General features: G+C 48.2%; 1 protein-coding gene across 1 annotated transcript; it reads left to right on the top strand.

Moving 5' to 3' along the window:
* Nucleotides 1-3987: 3987 nt before the first annotated feature.
* Nucleotides 3988-15092, top strand: LOC148116156 (H-2 class II histocompatibility antigen, E-S beta chain-like). The gene is made up of 4 exons (XM_087888312.1): nt 3988-4082; nt 6073-6431; nt 13403-13684; nt 15052-15092. Exons 1-4 carry the CDS (start codon nt 3988-3990, stop codon nt 15090-15092), a joined length of 777 nt encoding a protein of 258 aa, XP_087744438.1.
* The last annotated feature ends 3815 nt before the right edge of the window (nt 15093-18907 follow it).

Here is an 18907-nt window from a genome sequence, read left to right as displayed (position 1 = left end):
GGAGGGGACCCTCTAGGGGAGGCCTCTCCTCAAGCTTAGCAGGTGGCCGAGGGGCCCCTTGGGGAATATTTTTGGCAGCTTCTCTTGTTTGAGGGGCTATAAGTGAAGATCACACAACGTATGATGGGTATCAATGGGGAGGGGTCCCATTGAGTCCTCCAGCCCATGAAGGTCCTGATTGGGTCTTTTTCTCCTTCCAGCAACTCCCGTCCAACCTCCTGCAGGTGAGTTTCTCCTCTTCCCCCTCATCTCAACCCCTCCTAAGAGTTATAGGTGGCTTTTAAAATTCCTTAATTGTTCCTTTTTTTAAAAATGCATGCCTGGACAATATCTCCTTGCTGTGGATACAGCAGATTTTTGAATTTTTGGCAGCTTTTCCTTACAGAGATCTGAAACAAAAGCACACGCAAATGCTAAAATCTTGGCCAGAATTTTTCCAAGTTTTGGGAAATTGCCAAAGGGAAGGGAAGGGAAGGGAAGGGAAGGGAAGGGAAGGTGGGGGGCATTCCTTCCCATTCCTCCCTTGGGGAGGGAGCACGCCAGGTTTAGATTCCCCCATGGATTTTGTAAGCACCCCACCCATTCTGTTAGGGTCACTGTGGAGGGGGGTTCCTGAGGGTATCCAGGCATGGGGACAAATTCCACCCTGTGGCTATTTTAGAAGGGGTGAGTCCCATGCTACTATGCACTGTGGTATTGTAGGCCACTTCAGCAAATGGCAGGAGATCTGCCCAGCTAAATTGCTGATAATGAACATAGCATCTCAGGTATTGTTCTGTCATTGCATTAGCTCGTTCTCTACCTCCGTTCGTCCTCGGGTGGGAGGTGGAGCTCAGTCCTTGAGATGAACCTATCAACTTAATGAACTCCCTACAAAACTTCTCCCTGAACTTCACCCCACCCTCCGGTCCGATTTCTGGCCAAGTGAGACCAGGCTCCCCCCTTTGCTGCCACCCCCATCGTAGCCCCGTCTTCTTTCTTCATATGAAGCATCCCAGCCTTTTCCTCCCTGAAATGGGCGGATTCTCTCTCTGTGTGTCCCTGCCTGTCAACCACCCCCCTGCAGTGTGGGTCTGCCCTGGGGGTGGGGGATGAAAGGGAAGAAGAATTTATTATTTACAGTAAAAGTGTCTCTTTATATTCTGATTTTCTTCCCCATCTCTTTTTCTACAGCACTCATGAATTAATCCTGCTCTCCGATGCAAAAGGATATTTTTTATTTAACAGCTGAAGACTCTTTGTCCTCTTTGCAACCTGTGAGAAACGGAGGCTGAAGGTGGCAGTTTGGGGGGAGGAGGAGGATGGCAGCCTGGACCTTCTCCTGCTGAGACACACATATACACCCCAGCTTCCTTTCAGGGCCTCTCTTCCTTGTGAGGGAGGGGTGGAGACCATCTAGACTGTCCCCAGGGATGCTAGGTGGACCTGTCACTCCAGACCCCTCAACTCTCCTGGCTTTGAACCCACAGCAGCTTCATCTACATTATTCTTCCTCCCACTCACTTCCCTTCCCTTCGCTTTGCTATAAAAGAATAAACTTCAGATGTAAGAAAACCCTGGAATCCTTCCTTCCTCTTCCTCCTCTTCCTTTTTGCTGCCCCCGCAGGAGGCTCCTCCCTCCGCTGCCTCTGGATCCACCATCCAGGCTATTTTGGGTCCGAAGTCAGAACTGGTTCAGGAGGAGGGTGGGCAGATCCAGGGAGGCGAAGGGGCAGGACCCCCCTTTCTGCTCAGAGGCCCCCTTGCTCTGCTTCCCCTCAAGCCCCCTTTGGAGGAGCAGAAGGGCAGCAGGCACGGTCCTCCCTGAGCGTTTGTGGGGAGCCATTGGGGGGCACCTGAGACTCCCCTACATTCACCCAGCCATTTCAGCCATTTCTCTCCTTCACAACTGGAGGGTCCTGCCCCATTTTGGCACCCAATGGCTCCCTCCCTCTTTGGGGCTCAGATTCCAATGGCATAGAGTCTCCTGCTCGATGGTATAAATGGTGTAGGCCTGAGCAGGGGGTTGGACTAGATGACCTCCAAGGAATCCATCTGAAGCCGTTCCTGGTGTAGAAGACATTGTCACGGAGGGGAAGACCTGCTCTCTGGGAAAAAGGGGGGGAGTTCAATGGGGCAGCCCTAAGTGGAAGACCCCTCCCTTCTCCCCATCACCTCTAGATGCCCCTAGACAGCCCTCCAACTGAGCCTCGCCCTCTCCAGAGGTCATCCAGACTGACCCTGCAGGACTCCAGGGGCCTCCATCACCGAGGCAGAATTTCCCCCTCCCCTTCCTCATCTGGGGTCTTGGGGCCACCAGGGGAAAAATAATTATAAGAAATAACCAACTGAACTCAACAGAAGAAAGACGAAAACCTCCTTCAATGCATTTGGGATTATATAAAAGGCCCGGAGGAAGCTCCCCCCAAGAGTCATGGGGGGCTTGGACTCCCCTGGCCTCACCTGGGAGGCAGGTTCTGTGCCTGGTGGAAGAGGAAAGAGGCTCCTGGGAAACCCAGCAGACCAGAGGCCGCCTCGAAAGCAGCCCCCCCTCCTTTCCCCCCATACGGGGCCTTTGCCACCAGGGGAGGGGAGACTGGAATGGAGGCTTGTTGCCTGCTGGATCCTGGCCAGGTCCTCAGTTCCGCTTCGGAGGAGCCCAAAGCTTCAGGCTGGGGAAGCGAAGCCCAAGCGCCTCGGCAGCTCTTGGGGGATGGAGAAGGAAGGGCTGCTCTCTGTGTGTGTATGTGTGTGTGTGTGTGAGAGAGAGAGAGAGAGAGAACTCGGAGAAGAGCACAATATTCGGGGGGTTGGAAGCATGAAAGGGGCCCAGAGGTTCTGCCTGGGTCAGGCGAGGGATGGAGGCCCCACGGAGGCTGCCTGGATCTGGGGCTGACTGTGTGTGAGTGGCTGTGTCAGATACACAACTGTGGGGCAGATTCGGACTTCAGCTGCTGGGGGGCACCTGGCTCTGGGCTGCTGAGGCTGGTGCTGGGCCAGGGGGGAGTTTGACCCCTCCAGGCCCCCCATCCCTGGAAAGGACCCAGGCCACCTCTGGACCCCCAAAGCTCTTGAAACAGGATCCGGAATTCAGGATCTCTCTAAGCCGCCTTTGCGTAACTCACAGGAACCCGAATCTCCCCCAAAGACTAGAAAAAAAGAACAAACGGCCAGAATGGAGAATCCGGCTCATTCATAATATAAAATGTTTGTGAGATTTATGGATCCTGCATATCTGTTGGCTCTTGGAGGGGAGGCGGGTCTTTTTCTTCCCTTCCGAGCTTTATTATTGTCTTTTTTGAATGGGGTGTAAATGTGATTTATCTCTCTGGGTCTGTTGAAAACCAGAAGTTTTCCTTTCGGGATTCCTGGACAAGGAAATATAAATTTATGACTTTATTACTGCACATGCTGACTGCAGCAAGAATTCCTCATATGCAAAAATGGAAAGAAACCTCCATCCCCAGGATGGACAAAGTGATGGAATGAAAAATGTGGCAGAGATGGCAAAATAAACTTTTTGAGCAGAGGAAAGAAGAGATTTCCAGCTGGTTTTCTACCTGGAAGCCACTTCTGGACTTTGTGCTTGAGGCAGGAAAAAAATGAAATCTGGACTTTTGGGATTTACTGATTAAGTTAAGTTGTTGTTATAGAAATGGTTAATATTTACTTAGAAAAGAAATAAAAACCGAGGGTACAATTTCACTTTCTATTTTATTGTGGTGGGAAGAAGTTTTTTTCCTCTCTTTTTTCCTTTTGCCCTTTATCCCCCACTTCTCCTTCCCCTTTCTTTCCCTTCCCCATTTCCCTAATACTTTTATTTTCCATTTTATGCCCTTATAGTCTTAATAAAAATCATAAAAAGGAGCCTTTTGTTTTAGGGGCCTTCCTGTCCCACAGTCGAAATAGGCAAATCTCATCACGATCTGCACAATCAGATGGCAAAATTTCTTCCACGATGTAACTTTATATATTTTTTTCTGCTGAAAGTAGAGATTGTGGTGCATTATGGGAGAAGATGTGGACGTTCTCCGAGGAAAGGAGCGGGAAGCGGAGGAGAAACGGCTGAACTTCATTCCGGGATCTTCATCCGGGGCTGCTTTGCAAGGAAAAGGGGGATCCCCACCCACAGAGAGAAAGGAAGAGGGAGATTCCTCCACAATCGGGGTTCAGGGGAGGGAAACCTGAAGGAGCCGGTCCGTCCAGACGTTCTGAGCAAGGGAGACGCGTGTTTCAAGGAAGGAAATCGCCCTTTTCTCTTGTGAAGCCAAGAGATCCTTACGGAGATTCCCCCGTGAAGGGGGAGGATCCGGCTGGATTAGGAGGGATCCCTGCAATCCTGCCTGGACTGTCAGCTGAGGGTTTTCCTGGCTTCCCTTTGGATTGGGGGGAGCGTGTGACCCCCAAGTCCAGGCTGGCTGTGGGGCTGCCCCTCCCCCCTTGTCATCCAGGGCAGCTGCTGGGGGCTCCCTCCTCCCCTTCTGAGCCCCAAAGGACCCCTCGAGCTCTGGATCCACTTTGCCCTCCTGGACTCTCCGCAGCTCCACCTTAGGCTCCTTCTGGGCACTCTGGGAACTCAGAGGGCATCTAGTCCGCCCCTCCAGTCCAGGCGCCCAGAGAAAGGGAGAGTGGAGGAGAATGGGGGGGGGGGGAAGGAAGACGGAGCTGGCATGAAAGACCCCCCAGATTGCAGCTCCCCAAGACTGAAGGGATCCCCCTCCCCCACTTTCTCCGCTTCTCTCTCTGCGCCGAACTCTCTCCTGCATCGGGCGAAGTCAAGGGAGGCTCTGCCCGGAGACCGATGACGCTGCAGAAGGGAGGATTCCCATTGGTCCTCCTGCTCTTCTGGACTCTCCCAATTCCGAAGTCCAAGGAAACCTCCTCCCCCCCTCCAGACCCTCCGATTCCTCCTCTGGGGCTGGGGGCGTCTTTCTCCCCCCTTTGGGGCGCTTGTGGGGAGCCTCCATGGCTTTGGCTGGGCTCCCCCTGATGCTGCTGCTGGGGGCGCTGGCCCGGATCCCCGGGAGCGAAGGGGGGGAGGAGACCCCCGGTAAGGAGGGGGCTGGGCGGGGGAGGAGGGGGCTGGGAATGGGGAAGGAAGCCTCCAGCAGCCTCCATCTCTGCGTGGTCTCCTCCCCCTTCCTCCCCACAGCCCCCCCCCCGGAGGACGGAGAGGGACCCTAATCCTAACCCTCCCCCCATGTAGCCCAGGTGGGGGTGTCAGCCTCTCCTGTGCCTGGGTGGGAGGGGGCTGCAGGGAAAGAGGAAGGGGAGGAAAAGCGAAAGAGGGAAACTGAGGCATTTTCAGCCCTGAATCCCCAGAAGGGAAAAGAGGCATTTGAGCAAAAGTTTTTGGGCTTCTTCAGAAACTTCACTTTTTCTTCTCAATCTCAGATTTGAGGCTGTGAAGGTCAGGCAAGAGGGGGGTTTACGGCCCTTCATGGGGAGCCTCTGAATTGGGGAAGGAGACCAAGAACACCCCCAGCCCCATAATCCCCCTGGAGGGGAGGGGGAAGGGAGGGAGGAGGATGTTGGGGCTCTTTTGTGAAAGGGGCAGGAGACCCTCCCTTTGAGAGGCTCTTGGGGGTCTTTTTGGGGAGGGGGAGAGGAAACAGGGGTGATCTGAGATAATCCCCCAAAGGGAGGGAGCTGGGCTGAAGATTGGGGGGAAGGAGAAAAGGGAGGAGAGAGGAAGGGAAGGTGAGGCTTGAACAGCAGGGAGACCCCAGGAGAGTCGGTCTAGATGTCCTCATTGTGGCCCCTCCCCAGATCCCCTCCCAAAGGAAGAGAGAGTGGGGGGGATGGAAGCTACTTTCCCTCCAGCCCCCCCCCCCCATCCTTCCTGCCCCTTGAGATCCAGCCTTCCCTGCAGAGACTGAATGGGATCGGTGAACCGGTTAAGCTTCTGCCTGCCTTTTCCCACCCCTCCCCCTCTTTCCTCCCCTCCCCCCTCCAGACCCCCCAGGAAGCCTCCCTTCCTCTCTGGGACTGAGAGTTCCCGTTCCCTCCTCCAGGGGGCGTCTTCCGCCAGTCTCCCTCGGAAGGACTCCCGCAACTCCCCCCTCCCGCATAGATCCCCCCCTCCTCTGCTAGCGGCTGGGAACGATGGGCCCTGGAGTCCCTCCTGACGGCCTTCCCTCCCCTCTTCCTCCCCCGCGCAGCCCATTTCCTTGTCCAGGGAAAGAACGAGTGCCGCTTCCTGAACGGGACGCAGCGGGTGAGATACCTGCAAAGATACATCTACGACCGGCAGGAGTTCGTGCACTTCGACAGCGACCTCGGGAAGTTCGTGGCCCTCACGGAGTTTGGGAAGGTGATTGCGGACGCCTGGAACAGAAACAAGTTCTACCTGCAGGACAAGAAGGCGGCTGTGGATTATTTCTGCCGACAAGCCTACAAGGTGTGCAGCTACGAGGCGGCCAAGAGGGAGGAGCGAATGATTGGCCGGAGAGGTGAGTGTCGGGGGGAGGGAGGGAGGGGGGGCTCTTCCCTGGGAGGAGGAAGCCAGGCCCCCCCCCCCTTCATTTCATTTCATTCCTTGGGATCCTCCCGGATGGAGATTTTGCTCTTTATTTATTTATTTATTTATTTATTTATTTATTTATTTACTTATTTACTTATTTATTTATTTATTTATTTATTTATTTATTTATTTATTCTGCACTCTCAGATTCACAAAATCTCTCCCCCTTTGATCCATTTCCCCCCCAGAAAATCCACCCAGATATGTTTCTTTTGGGGGGGGAGGGGAACCCAGCCAGGTCTCTCTCTCTCTCTCTCCTGCTCAATGCAGGCAAAACACCCACAAAGCTTAAAACTGAATTTGGGGTCATAAGAAAGAACTTGGGCCTCCATTCAGCCCTGAAGCCTCAGATTCTTTCCTTCTCTCTTCCAGATTCCTTCAATGTTGCCTACATTTCTTTTTCTCCTTTTATTTCTTTGCCTAGTAAAAATCTTCTATATTTCTACCAACTGATGGGGTTTCAGAGGCCAAGAATTGCACAAATCAAGGATTTTAGCTGCCCTTGTTGCCATTCAGCCTTTCCAGGGAAATTATATTTATTTGTTAGAATCAGAGAGCATCATTACTTAAGAACTGGTTAAGTTTAACTCCAGAGATTCTCCAAAAATAATGTCTCACCATAGAATCCAATAAGATCCTTGTTTTTCAAGGAGAATTTTTTCAAAAGTTACGTGAACAATTAGGGAATATGGAACATAATGAAATCTGCATGATAGGTGATTTCAATGGAATTGTAGACCCAGATAACGACCATAAAAGCAATAAAATGAATAAAAACAAAAGAGTGACTTTACCAAAAACCTTTTTCGATTTGGTGGAGGAAATGAATTTAATCGACATATGGCGAACTTTGCATCCAAGCGAAAGACAATTTACATTCTATTCCAACTCGCAACAGTCATGGTCGAGATTAGATATGGCTTGGGTTACCAGGACGCTGGGGTTAGAAATAGAGATGGCAGAAATTAGCCCAAACATCTGGGCAGACCACAATCCCCTGGAAATAAAATGGAGAAATGTAAAGAGAAAGAAACAACAGAGATGGAGGTTCAATACAAAACTATTATGTGACAAAGAGTGCGTAGAAAAACTGAAAGGAGAAATAAAGACTTTTTTTGGAGAAAACGAGAACCAAGGGACACCCCATGAAATAGTATGGGACACAATGAAGGCCTACCTGAGGGGAGTAATAATATCCTACACCGCATATAAAAATAAACTAAAAAGAAAATCCAGGGAAGATCTCATCAAACAGCTAGATGAAGCAGAAAAGAAACTCCAGAAAACGCCTGGAGATACTGTAGTAAAAGAAAATTGGATGGTGTGGAGACATAAATTAAATATTCTAGATCAAGAAGAGCTAGCCCAAAAAATAAAAAGAACAAAACACCACTATTTTGAGAACGCAAATAAATCGGGCAGGTGGCTGGCCTATAAATTAAAAAAGGAAAATGAAAAAGGGACAATCCAGATATTAGAAGACGCTGAGGGAAATCTCTTAAATAAAGAAGAAGATAAACTAGAAAGAGCGAGAGAGTACTATGAATCTCTATACAAAGAAGAGGAGACCTCGGAGGAAAAAATAGATCAATACTTGGCAAAGGCGGAGCTCCCGCAAATAACGGAGGAAGAGAAGGAGATGCTAAACGCTAAGATAACAACTGAAGAGTTTAAAAAAGCCCTTTCCAAACTCAAAAACAACAAATCACCTGGCCCAGACGGATTCCCAGGAGAAATATATAAAAAATTGGAAGAAATTCTACAACCCAAATTAATGGAAATTTTCAATGAGGTTTTGACGGGCTCAAAAATTCCTGACTCGTGGAGGGAAGCTCATGTTACACTACTGCCGAAAGAAGGTGCTGACCCAAAAAAAATTCAAAATTATAGACCGATCTCACTTCTAAACACTGATTACAAACTATTCATGTGTATAATGGCAGAAAGAACCAAAAAAATATTAAATAATTGGATTCATAAAGACCAAAATGGATTTCTCCCGGGACGACAAATTAGGGACAATTTGAGAATTGTATTAGATACTCTAGAATACTACGAAGAACATCCAGAAAAGCAGCTGGCCTTAGTTTTTTTGGATGCCCAAAAGGCATTCGATAATCTAAACTGGAATTTTATGACTAAGCAAATTAAAATAATGGGATTCGGGCAAAACTTCGAAAAAATGATAAAAACTATCTATGATAATCAGAGGGCGAGCATTTTAGTAAATGGTGACAGGACAAGAATTTTTCAAATTAAGAAAGGTGTAAGGCAAGGCTGCCCTTTGTCACCGCTATTATTCATTTTGGCTCTGGAAGTTTTGCTACGAAACATTAGAAACAACGAGGAAATCAAAGGCCTAAAAATTAGAAAAGAGATTTATAAAACACAAGCCTTTGCGGATGACGTGGCGTTAATATTAGAAGACCCATTAATATCTGGACAAAAAGTATTAGAGGAATTGGGCAAATACGGGGAGGTGGCAGGCTTTAAATTGAACAAATCTAAAACCAAAATACTTACTAAGAATGTAACTGAGATGCAGAAGAAAGAGATAGAAGAAACCTTGGGCTTACAAGTTGTCCCAAAAATAAAATACTTAGGAATTTGGCTAACCAAAAGGTGCTCATCTCTAAAAGAAGACAATTATACTCCATTAATTAATAAATTAAAACAAGATCTGGATAGATGGAAAAAGATCAAATTATCACTTATTGGCAAAATTGCGGCAATTAAGATGAGTATCCTCCCCAAGATCTTATTTTTATATCAAAATTTACCAATAATTTTAAAGAATTTTTTTTTTTCAGAATTAAATAAGACCGTTAGGGAATTTGTTTGGGAGGGAAAAAAATCAAGGATCTCACTTAAAATTCTACAAGAAAAAAGGAATGTGGGAGGATTTGGACTTCCAAATTGGGAAATGTATTACAGAGCAGCAAAGCTGATATGGATAAAGGATTGGATCACCTTGGAGAATAAGAGAATCTTAGTGTTAGAAGGACATGACCTACAGAAAGGGTGGCATGCTTATCTATGGGACAAAGACAATAAAAAGAAAACCTATTTCCACAGGCATAAAATTAGAGACTCCCTAATACAAACGTGGGTGGGAATCAGGCAGAGATACTATTCAAAAGTCCCAAACTGGCTTTCCACGGTAGAGGCAATGATTTACCCCAACAGGTGGGGAATGGAGAAATTGTGCAGATACAAAGACATTGTCGATGGAGGGGGAAATATTAAATCTAATGAAGCCCTGAGAGACCAAGGTATAACTTTAGATTGGTGGACTTATCTGCAAATAAAATCAAGATACCAGAAAGATAAAGAAGAGTATGGCCTAGAATTAGGATATAATGGATTAGACAAAATTTTGATGGGACCAGGGAAAAAAGCGTTGGCCAAGCTGTATAACTATTTATTAGAGGAAGACAGAGATGAGGATATAATTAGAAATCAATTGAGAGCATGGGAGAGAAATATTGGACACAGTTTGAATTTTAATGAATGGGAAGAAGCCTGGAATAAAAATTATAAATTAACTAGAGCAGCCACATATAAGGAAAATCACTACAAAATGCTTCATAGGTGGCATTTGGCACCTGCAAGACTAGCAAAGATGTTCCCCAATGCGCAGCCAAATTGTTGGAAATGTGGCCATGGCCATGGCACCTTCTTTCATACGTGGTGGACATGCCCCGAAGCAAAAAGGTTCTGGAGCAAAATTTGGAGATGGTTGAAAGACATACTTAAAGAAGACATTGATCTGAACCCAGAAATATTTCTCCTGGGAATGGTAAAGAAAGGATACGTAAAGGAAAAGGTCCACCTCCTAATACACATAACTACAGCTGCCAGACTAGCATACGCTCAATACTGGAAAAAGAAAGACCTACCACCAGATGACCTTATAATTAATAAAATATTAGAGTGTGCAGAGATAAGTAAATTAACTCACGAGATAAATGACGATGAAAATTCTGATTATGATACTGTGTGGGGAAGATGGTACGAATGGATAAATGATAGAATTAAGGAAGAAACAAAAGGTGCAGAAATTAATTAGAAATGTATAGTATAAATGACACCAGACACTTATTCATGTATATATGTATAAACACTGCGAATCCGATGTTAAACAGAATTGTTATTATATTTTATTTGCGTATAAAAAAATTAATAAAATTGTATTAAAAAAAAAAAAAAAGAATCCAATAAGATCCTTCTTCCATAAGAGGAAAACCTCCAGATCCTAAGAGAGAAAAGCCTCTTGGATCATTTGCTCCTTCCGGAAATTATTCAATATTTTCTGGGAACCAACAGAGATTTTGCTCTCCACATATTCAGTCTGGAGGCAAAACTCATTTTCACTCCTAAATTCTTCCCTGCAAACCTGGGAGGATTTTCAGCTGCCACATAAGATGCATTTGGAAATGTTTTTTACTACCAAAGAGGATATTTTCATGGAGATAATAATATTCAACTGTTTAATTTGTTTCTGGGCGATGTTTAAAGTGTATTTTTCCCCTACAAACAGCCCAACATTCTTGTCATCTGGCACAGTACTTGAAATAATTCTCATTCCAATAATATTTAACATAGAGATTTCACTTTCACTTTTATTCATTTCTCTAGTGATTTTTGATAACCTCCGAAAGTGCCCCAAGTGCCAATTGTGTTGGTGTTGTGAGTGTGTCTCTTTTGTGGGCCTCTCAGGGCCTCCCTCCCTCCTCCCTCCTTTTGGGGGTCTCTGGGGGGATTTTCCCTTCAGGGAAAGGAGCTTCATCAGCTGCCCAAAGACCCCAAAGCCCATTCCTGGATGGGCAGAGGGAGAAAATTGTGTCTCTCGGTAGGTATTTAAACAGAAAAAAAAATTCCGATCCAATTAAAATCTCCAGCAACTCCCATCTGGCCAAATTGGAACCCCAAAATCTTCACACTGAAGTCTTGTAAATAAGGAGGTTTGGGATGGGCTATAAAAATAAACATGGAAAAATACCAAATTGCAGCTTTAAAATCTGAGCCTTCCATTTTCTTGCTAAAAGTCTTTTTCTCATCCAAAATTTGCATTTCCTGTTGAAAAAAAAGCCATTCTCAGTTTGTAAAGCCTCTGCCTTCTTTTAGCAATTCCACAAAGGCCTTTAATGTCCCAAGAGGCAAATGGGATTTTCCTGAGAAAAGAAAACAACTCACACCTGAAATGTTGCTATTTGTCTGCCTGGAAACCTGACCAGATCCCAGGTTGGAATTACAAAGAACCATTTAAAAATGGGTTCTTCTTAAGCATTATAGAATTTACTGTTAATAAGAAAATCCCTCAAGAGAAAAAAAAAATGGTTAGCAAAGGACTCTGGGCTGGAATGGATCTATTGTCAACTCTCTTGGGGGGCTCATCCAGACTAAACCCCCCCCCCCCATTAATCCATCCAAGAGTTGTGCCAGTTGGAGCATTTGCTGAAGGAGGAGATCAAGATCCCAGATCCCCTCTGGATGCCTTCCCCACTCCCTGCCCCCCTCATCCAGGGCAGAAGCTTCCCTCTGGGAGTCAGAGGGACCCCTCCCCACCTCCTTCCCCAGGAATGGCCGGTTCCTGCGGCTGGGAAGGAGGCCGGCTGGGTGCAGGCAGAGCCTGGTCTGAGGTGGGTCTCCCTCTGAATCCCCCCAAAGCCCCCCCCCAGGAAGGATCCTTGAGAGAGATCATGAGATCCCCCAAAACCTCTTCTGTCCTTCCTGCTCTGAAGGGGGGATTCAGGGTCTCTCATCTTCAATGGGGGAGAAACTTTTCCTTCAGGGGATTCTGGCAGTTATGGGGAGCAAAGGGCTGCCCCCCATTGGCCTCCTTTGCCCTTTCCTTCAAAATGCCTCTTTCTGTTGAGGCTGCCTAAAATTGGGGGGTTTTGCAGCCACATCACATTTTGCACTTTTCCCCCTGAAATCTTCTGCTGATTTTTTGTGTATCTTGTGGATCCTAAAGGGAGAAAAGGAAAAGTGGAAGGAGAAATTTTCTCTCTCCAAATAAAACTTTTTGAAAAGTGATTGAAACACCAAAGAAAATTGGGATAAAGATCTTGTCTTCTCTTCTCTTCTCTTCTCTTCTCTTCTCTTCTCTTCTCTTCTCTTCTCTTCTCTTCTCTTCTCTTCTCTTCTCTTCTCTTCTCTTCTCCTCTCCTCTCCTCTCCTCTTCTCTTTCTCTTTCTCTTTCTCTTTCTCTTTCTCTTTCTCTTTCTTTCTTTCTTTGGCAAACTTGGTTGATCACCTTCAGGGCTGCTCAGAGGCATTTGGCTCCGTCCTCTTTCCTCTCCTCTATAACCTCCGCATGAAGCCGCTGGGTGAGGCCATCCGTCACCAGGGCTGGAGGTCTCCTCCGTCTGCTGATGTTATAAGGTTTCACCTCCGCCTCTGGGGACCCAGGAGATGCTGAGGCTGCCCCCTCGAGGGTCCCGGAGGCTGTGGGGGGAGGGGCTGAGTGGGGGATTAGGGGCTTCGGCTGAACCCTGGAAAGGCCAAAGGGGCTTTGGGTGTTGGGAGCCCCAAGATGGGGGACTTTAACCAACTTCCTTCTGGGTGGAGCTGCATTGTCCCAGAGACCCAGTTGGCAATTCTGGAGATTCTCCTGGACTCCCGGAGAGCAGGTGGCAGTCACGGCTAGGAGAGTGTCTGTAAGACTTTGGGTTAGTTGTGGCCACTTTGGGAAATAAATTTAATAAATAACTAAATTTACTAAGCAAACAACAAACAAACAAATATTGTGGTATTACACTTAATTAAAAGTGTGGTTTCATTTTCAACGAGATCCCAAGAATCATCCGACTCGTGCTGCGTCTGTCCTTCCCATATTCTGTGTTATTTCTTTCCTGTTGTGTCTCTCATGTGGCTCTTTCTCCTCCTTCCCTCCAGCCAAGCCCACCGTCTCCATCTCCCCCACCAAGATGGACCCCTCTTCCCCCAACACCATCCTCCTCTGCACCGCGACCGGCTTTTACCCCGTGGAGATCGAGGTCCAGTGGCTGAAGAATGGGCGGCTGGAGGAGGAGGGCGTGGCCTTTGGGGAGGAGCTCCAGAACGGGGACTGGACCTATCAGCTCCAGGTGATGCTGGAGACCCAGCCCCAACGGGGGGACGTCTACACTTGCAAGGTGGGGCATGCCAGCCTGGAGGCGCCCATCACTGTCCAGTGGGGTAAGCCCCTCCCTCCCCTCCCTCCCCTCCCGGTCTGGGGACCCCATCCTGCCCTGAGAAAGGGGAGAGACCCTCCCTGTGGGGAGAGCCGGAATGGAGCCTCCTGGGGGAAGGTGGGCCTGATCCTCCTGCTCAGGTGAGGCTCCTTCTCCTTCCCCAGAGCCCCGTTCCTCCAGCTCTGCCACGAGCAAACTCTGGACGGGGATCATGGGGGCCGTGATAGGAGTGGCCTTCCTGGCTGTGGGGCTCTTCTCCTACCTGAAGAGCAAGAAAGGTGAGTCTGGGGGGCTGGAGGGGAGGTGGTGGGGAGGGGACCATCTAGGGGAGGCCTCTCCTCAAGCTTAGCAGGTGGCCAAGAGGGGCTCCTTGGGGAATATTTATGGGAACTTCTGTTCTTGGAGGGGCTATAAGTGAAGACAATGCAACCTATTATGGGCTATCAATGGGGAGGGGGTCCCCCTGAGTCCTCCAGCCCATGAAGGGTCCTGATTGGGTCTTTTTCTCCTTCCAGCAATTCCCATCCAACCTCCTGCAGGTGAGTTTCTCCTCTTCCCCCTCATCTCAACCTCTCCTACAAATTATAGGTGGCTTTTTTTAATACATTAATTGTTCCTTTTTTTAAAAAAAAAACTTGCCTCCTTGTTGTGGATAGAGCAGTTTTTTGGATTTTGGGCAACATTTCTTTACAGAGATCTGAAAAAGTATTGCAATCAAAAACAAAACACACCCAAATGCTAAAATCTTGCCCAAAATTTTTTCAAGTTTTGGGAAATTGCAAAAGGGAAGGGAAGGGAAGGGAAGGGAAGGGAAGGGAAGGTGGGGGGCATTCCTTCCCATTCCTCCCTTGGGGAGGGAGCACCCCAGGTTTAGATTCCCCCACGGATTTTGTAAGCACCCCACCCATTCTGTTAGGGTCACTGTGGAGGGGGGTTCCCGAGGGTATTCAGGAGACAAATTCCACCCTGTGGCTATTTTAGAAGGGGTGAATCCCGTGCTATATGCACTGCGGTATTGTAGGCCACTTCAGCAAATGGCAGGAGATCTGCCCAGCTAAACTGCTGATAATGAACTTAGCATCTCAGGTATTGTTCTGTCATTGCGTTCGCTCGTTCTCTACCTCCGTTCGTCCTCGGGTGGGAGGTGGAGCTAAGCCCTTGAGATGAACCTATCAACTTAATGAACTCCCTCCAAAACTTCTCCCTGAACTGCACCCCACCCTCCGGTCCGAGAGGATCCTTCTTGGCACCCCATGCAGACTCCTTTGGGTTCATTAGTTGGAACCTGGACAGGCTCTTCTTCCTGACCCCCCTTCTCCTTGTGAGAATTCCCACAATTTCTGGCCAAGTGAGCCCAGGCTCCCCCCTTAGCTGCCACCCCCATCGAAGCCCCGTCTTCTTTCTTCATATGAAGCATCCCAGCCTTTTCCTCCCTGAAATGGGCGGATTCTCTCTCTATGTGTCCCTGCCTGTCAACCACCCCCCTGCAGTGTGGGTCTGCCTTGGGGGTGGGGGATGAAAGGGAAGAAGAATATGTTATTTACAGGAAAAGTGTCTCTTTATATTCTGATTTTCTCCCCCATCTCTTTTTCTACAGCACTCATGAATTAATCCTGCTCTCCGATGCAAAAGCATATTTTTTATTTAACAGCTGATGACTCTTTGTCCTGTTTGCAACCTGTGAGAAATGGAGGCTGAAGGTGGCAGTTTGGGGGGAGGAGGAGAATGGCAGCCTGGACCTTCTCCTGCTGAGACACACATATACACCCCAGCTTCCTTTCAGGGCCGCTCTTCCTTGTGAGGGAGGGGTGGAGACCATCTAGACTGTCCCCAGGGATGCTAGGTGGACCTGTCACTCCAGACCCCTCAACTCTCCTGGCTTTGAACCCACAGCAGCTTCATCCACATTATTCTTCCTCCCACTCACTTCCCTTCCCTTCGCTTTGCTATAAAAGAATAAACTTCAGATGTAAGAAAACCCTGGAATCCTCCCTTCCTCTTCCTCCTCTTCCTTTTTGCTGCCCCCGCAGGAGGCTCCTCCCTCCGCTGCCTCTGTATCCACCATCCAGGCTACTTTGGGTCCGAAGCCAGAACTGGTTCAGGAGGAGGGTGGGCAGATCCAGGGAGGCGAAGGGGCACGACCCCCCTTTCTGCTCAGAGGCCCCCTTGCTCTGCTTCCCCTCAAGCCCCCTTTGGAGGAGCAGAAGGGCAGCAGGCACGGTCCTCCCTGAGCATTTGTGGGGAGCCATTGGGGGGCACCCGAGACTCCCCTACATTCACCCAGCCATTTCAGCCATTTCTCTCCTTCACAACTGGAGGGTCCTGCCCCATTTTGGCACCCAATGGCTCCCTCCCTCTTTGGGGCTCAGATTCGAATGGTATAGAGTCTCCTGCTTGATGGTATAAATGGTGTAGGCCTGAGCAGGAGGTTGGACTAGATGACCTCCAAGGAATCCATCTGAAGCTGTTCCTGGTGCAGAAGACATTGCCACGGAGGGGAAGACCTGCTCTCTGGGAAAAGGGGGGGGGAGTCCAATGGGGCAGCCCTAAGTGGAAGACCCCTCCCTTCTCCCCAGCACCTCTAGATGCCCCTAGACAGCCCTCCAACTGAGCCTCGCCCTCTCCAGAGGTCATCCAGACTGACTCTGCAGGACTCCAGTGGCCTCCATCACCAAGGCAGAATTTCCCCCTCCCCTCCCTCATCTGGGGTCTTGGGGCCACCACAGGAACAATAATTATAAGAAATAACCAACAGAACTGAACAGAAGAAAGAAAAACCTCCTTCAATGCATTTGGGATTATATAAAAGGGGGGAAAAGAGGGATGGGGGAATATTCGGAGCCTACCAACCAACCAGAGGAAAGAGATGGAAGTTTCTGTGAATTAGCCGAGGCCCGGAGGAAGCTCCCCCCAAGAGTCATGGGGGGCTTGGACTCCCCTGGCCTCACCTGGGAGGCAGGTTCTGGGCCTGGTGGAAGAGGAAAGAGGCTCCTGGGAAACCCAGCAGACCAGAGGCCGCCTTGAAAGCAGCCCCCCCTCCTTTCCCCCCATACGGGGCCTTTGCCACCAGGGGAGGGGAGACCCTGGACGGGGCCTTCTCCAACCCCCAGGGAGCCTTTGAGGCCGCCCCTCCCCCTCCTCTTCCTGGCCCCTCCGATCCTCTCTCTGGGAGGCTCCGGTCAGCAGAGAAGCCTTTAAGGTTCATCAGAGAGGACCCAGGAGAGAACTAGGGAGACTGGCTGGCAGAAGCCATGGAGGCTCTACGGGGAGATTCCTTCAAGGGCAGAAATTGGAACGTATTTAAAGGGGCTGCAATGAATGGACAACACACTGATGTGAACAAATACGCTTCTACTGTCTCTGCTTATATTCAAAATATAAGGGTTGGAGTTATCTATCCATTCATCCATCTACAGTATATATCTGTCTGTCTGTCTGTCTCTCTTCCTAGTTACAGTATCTATATCACCTATGTATCTGCAGTATCTATCACCTATTTATATCTGTCTGTCTGTTTATCTGTATGTCTATCTACCTATCGATCTATCGATCGATCTATCTATCAAATTTATGTAGCCACCCATCTCACAACAAGTGAGAAGACCCATCAGTCTTCTTAATATAATTTCAAAAATGTATGCAAAGCACCTGCTAAATAAAATAGAGGACTGGTGCTTGGATAAGGAAATTCTGGCCAATGAGCAGGCAGGTTTTAGATCGGGTAGGTCTACCACTGACCATTGTTTTGTCCTTTCCCACTTAACTAATAAATACGAGAGCCAGGGGAAAAAGCTGTATTCCGCCTTTATTGACCTTACCGCTGGTTTTGATTCTATAGATAGGGGACCATCTGTGGAGGAAACTACAAGTTATGGGGATGGACCCCAGACTTATTTTGTTGATCAGGACTCTCTATACTAATACGGCAATTAGAGTCAGATACGCAGCAAACGGGGCCCCAACAAACAGCATACGGACCACCAGGGGAGTGAGGCAGGGCTGCCTGCTGGGCCCCCCTCTTTTTAACCTTTATGTAAATGATACCCCAGCGCAGCTGGAAGATCTCCTGACGCACAGCCCCCAAATAGGCTCAAGATTTATTAATGTACGCCGATGACTTAGTGCTGTTTTCTAGAACCCAAATAGGGATGAGGAGACTCTCGCCAAGCTCTCACGTTATTGTACCTCAAACCACTTGACTATAAATGTAGCTAAATCAAAAGTTTTAGTCTTTGGCAATAAGAATAAAAAGCATAATTGGCATATTAATGACACAAAGATTGAGCAAGTTACCCAATATACTTATCTTGGAATTGTTTTTTCCAGTGCAGGAGGTTGGACTCCGCACCATCAACACCTTTCTCAACAGGTCAGAGCTGGGGCAAGCCTTGTATCCAAATTAAGTAAACGAATCCAACCAACCTCCATTTTACCTCTTCATAAAGTCTTTCAGGCTAAACGTGTTCCGATTATGCTCTACGGTGCCGAAATCTGGGGTCTTACAGAGGCCCCCATATTGGAGAGAACTCAAAATAATCTGTTAAGGAGGATGCTGGGGGTAAACAATTCCACTTCGGCAGCTGCCGTCAGAGCTGAATTGGGACATTTCTCACTGCACACCTATACAATCACTCGGACGGTAGCCTACTGGCAAAAAATGACCCAGATGGAAGCCAGCAGACTCCCCAAAATCTGCCTAGAGGAACAGCAGATCTCAAATCCTCAAAGGTATTCCTGGCTAACCTGGCTGTCAGAATAGATCTATTCCTAACCCTAACCCTACCTGGAGGCCACTTTGGGGCTTTGTGCTTGAGGCAGGAAAAAAATGAAACCTGGAGTTTTGGGATTTACTGATTAAGTTAAATTGTTGGTATAGAAATGGTTAATATTTACTTAGAGAAGAAATAAAAACCGAGGTTCCAATTTCACTTTGTATTTTATTGTGCTGGGAAAAAGTTTTTTCCTGTCTTTTTTCCTTTTGCCCTTTATCCCCCACTTCTCCTTTGATCTGTCCCCGTCCCCACACACACACCACACAGCCAGCCGAGGGTTAAGGAAACACTTTGGAACGCACCCAGTTCTTATCTCCCTCTTGGCAGCGATAGACACACCGTCTGCCAAGGGACTTTATTTTCACAAACAGGCAGATAAGATACGAACGTTCAAGAAAGTCCAAACAGGAATAATATTCCTCCCAGCAGCTCCGGACGAGGCTTTAGTGACTATT

The sequence above is a fragment of the Pantherophis guttatus genome, chromosome 2 (assembly GCF_059756535.1).
Source record: "Pantherophis guttatus breed Tessera chromosome 2, ASM5975653v1, whole genome shotgun sequence".
In the NCBI taxonomy this organism is placed as follows: Eukaryota; Metazoa; Chordata; class Lepidosauria; order Squamata; family Colubridae; genus Pantherophis; species Pantherophis guttatus.
The sequence above is the reverse complement of the archived record's forward strand: the minus strand, read 5'-3'. Positions and strand labels throughout refer to the sequence as shown.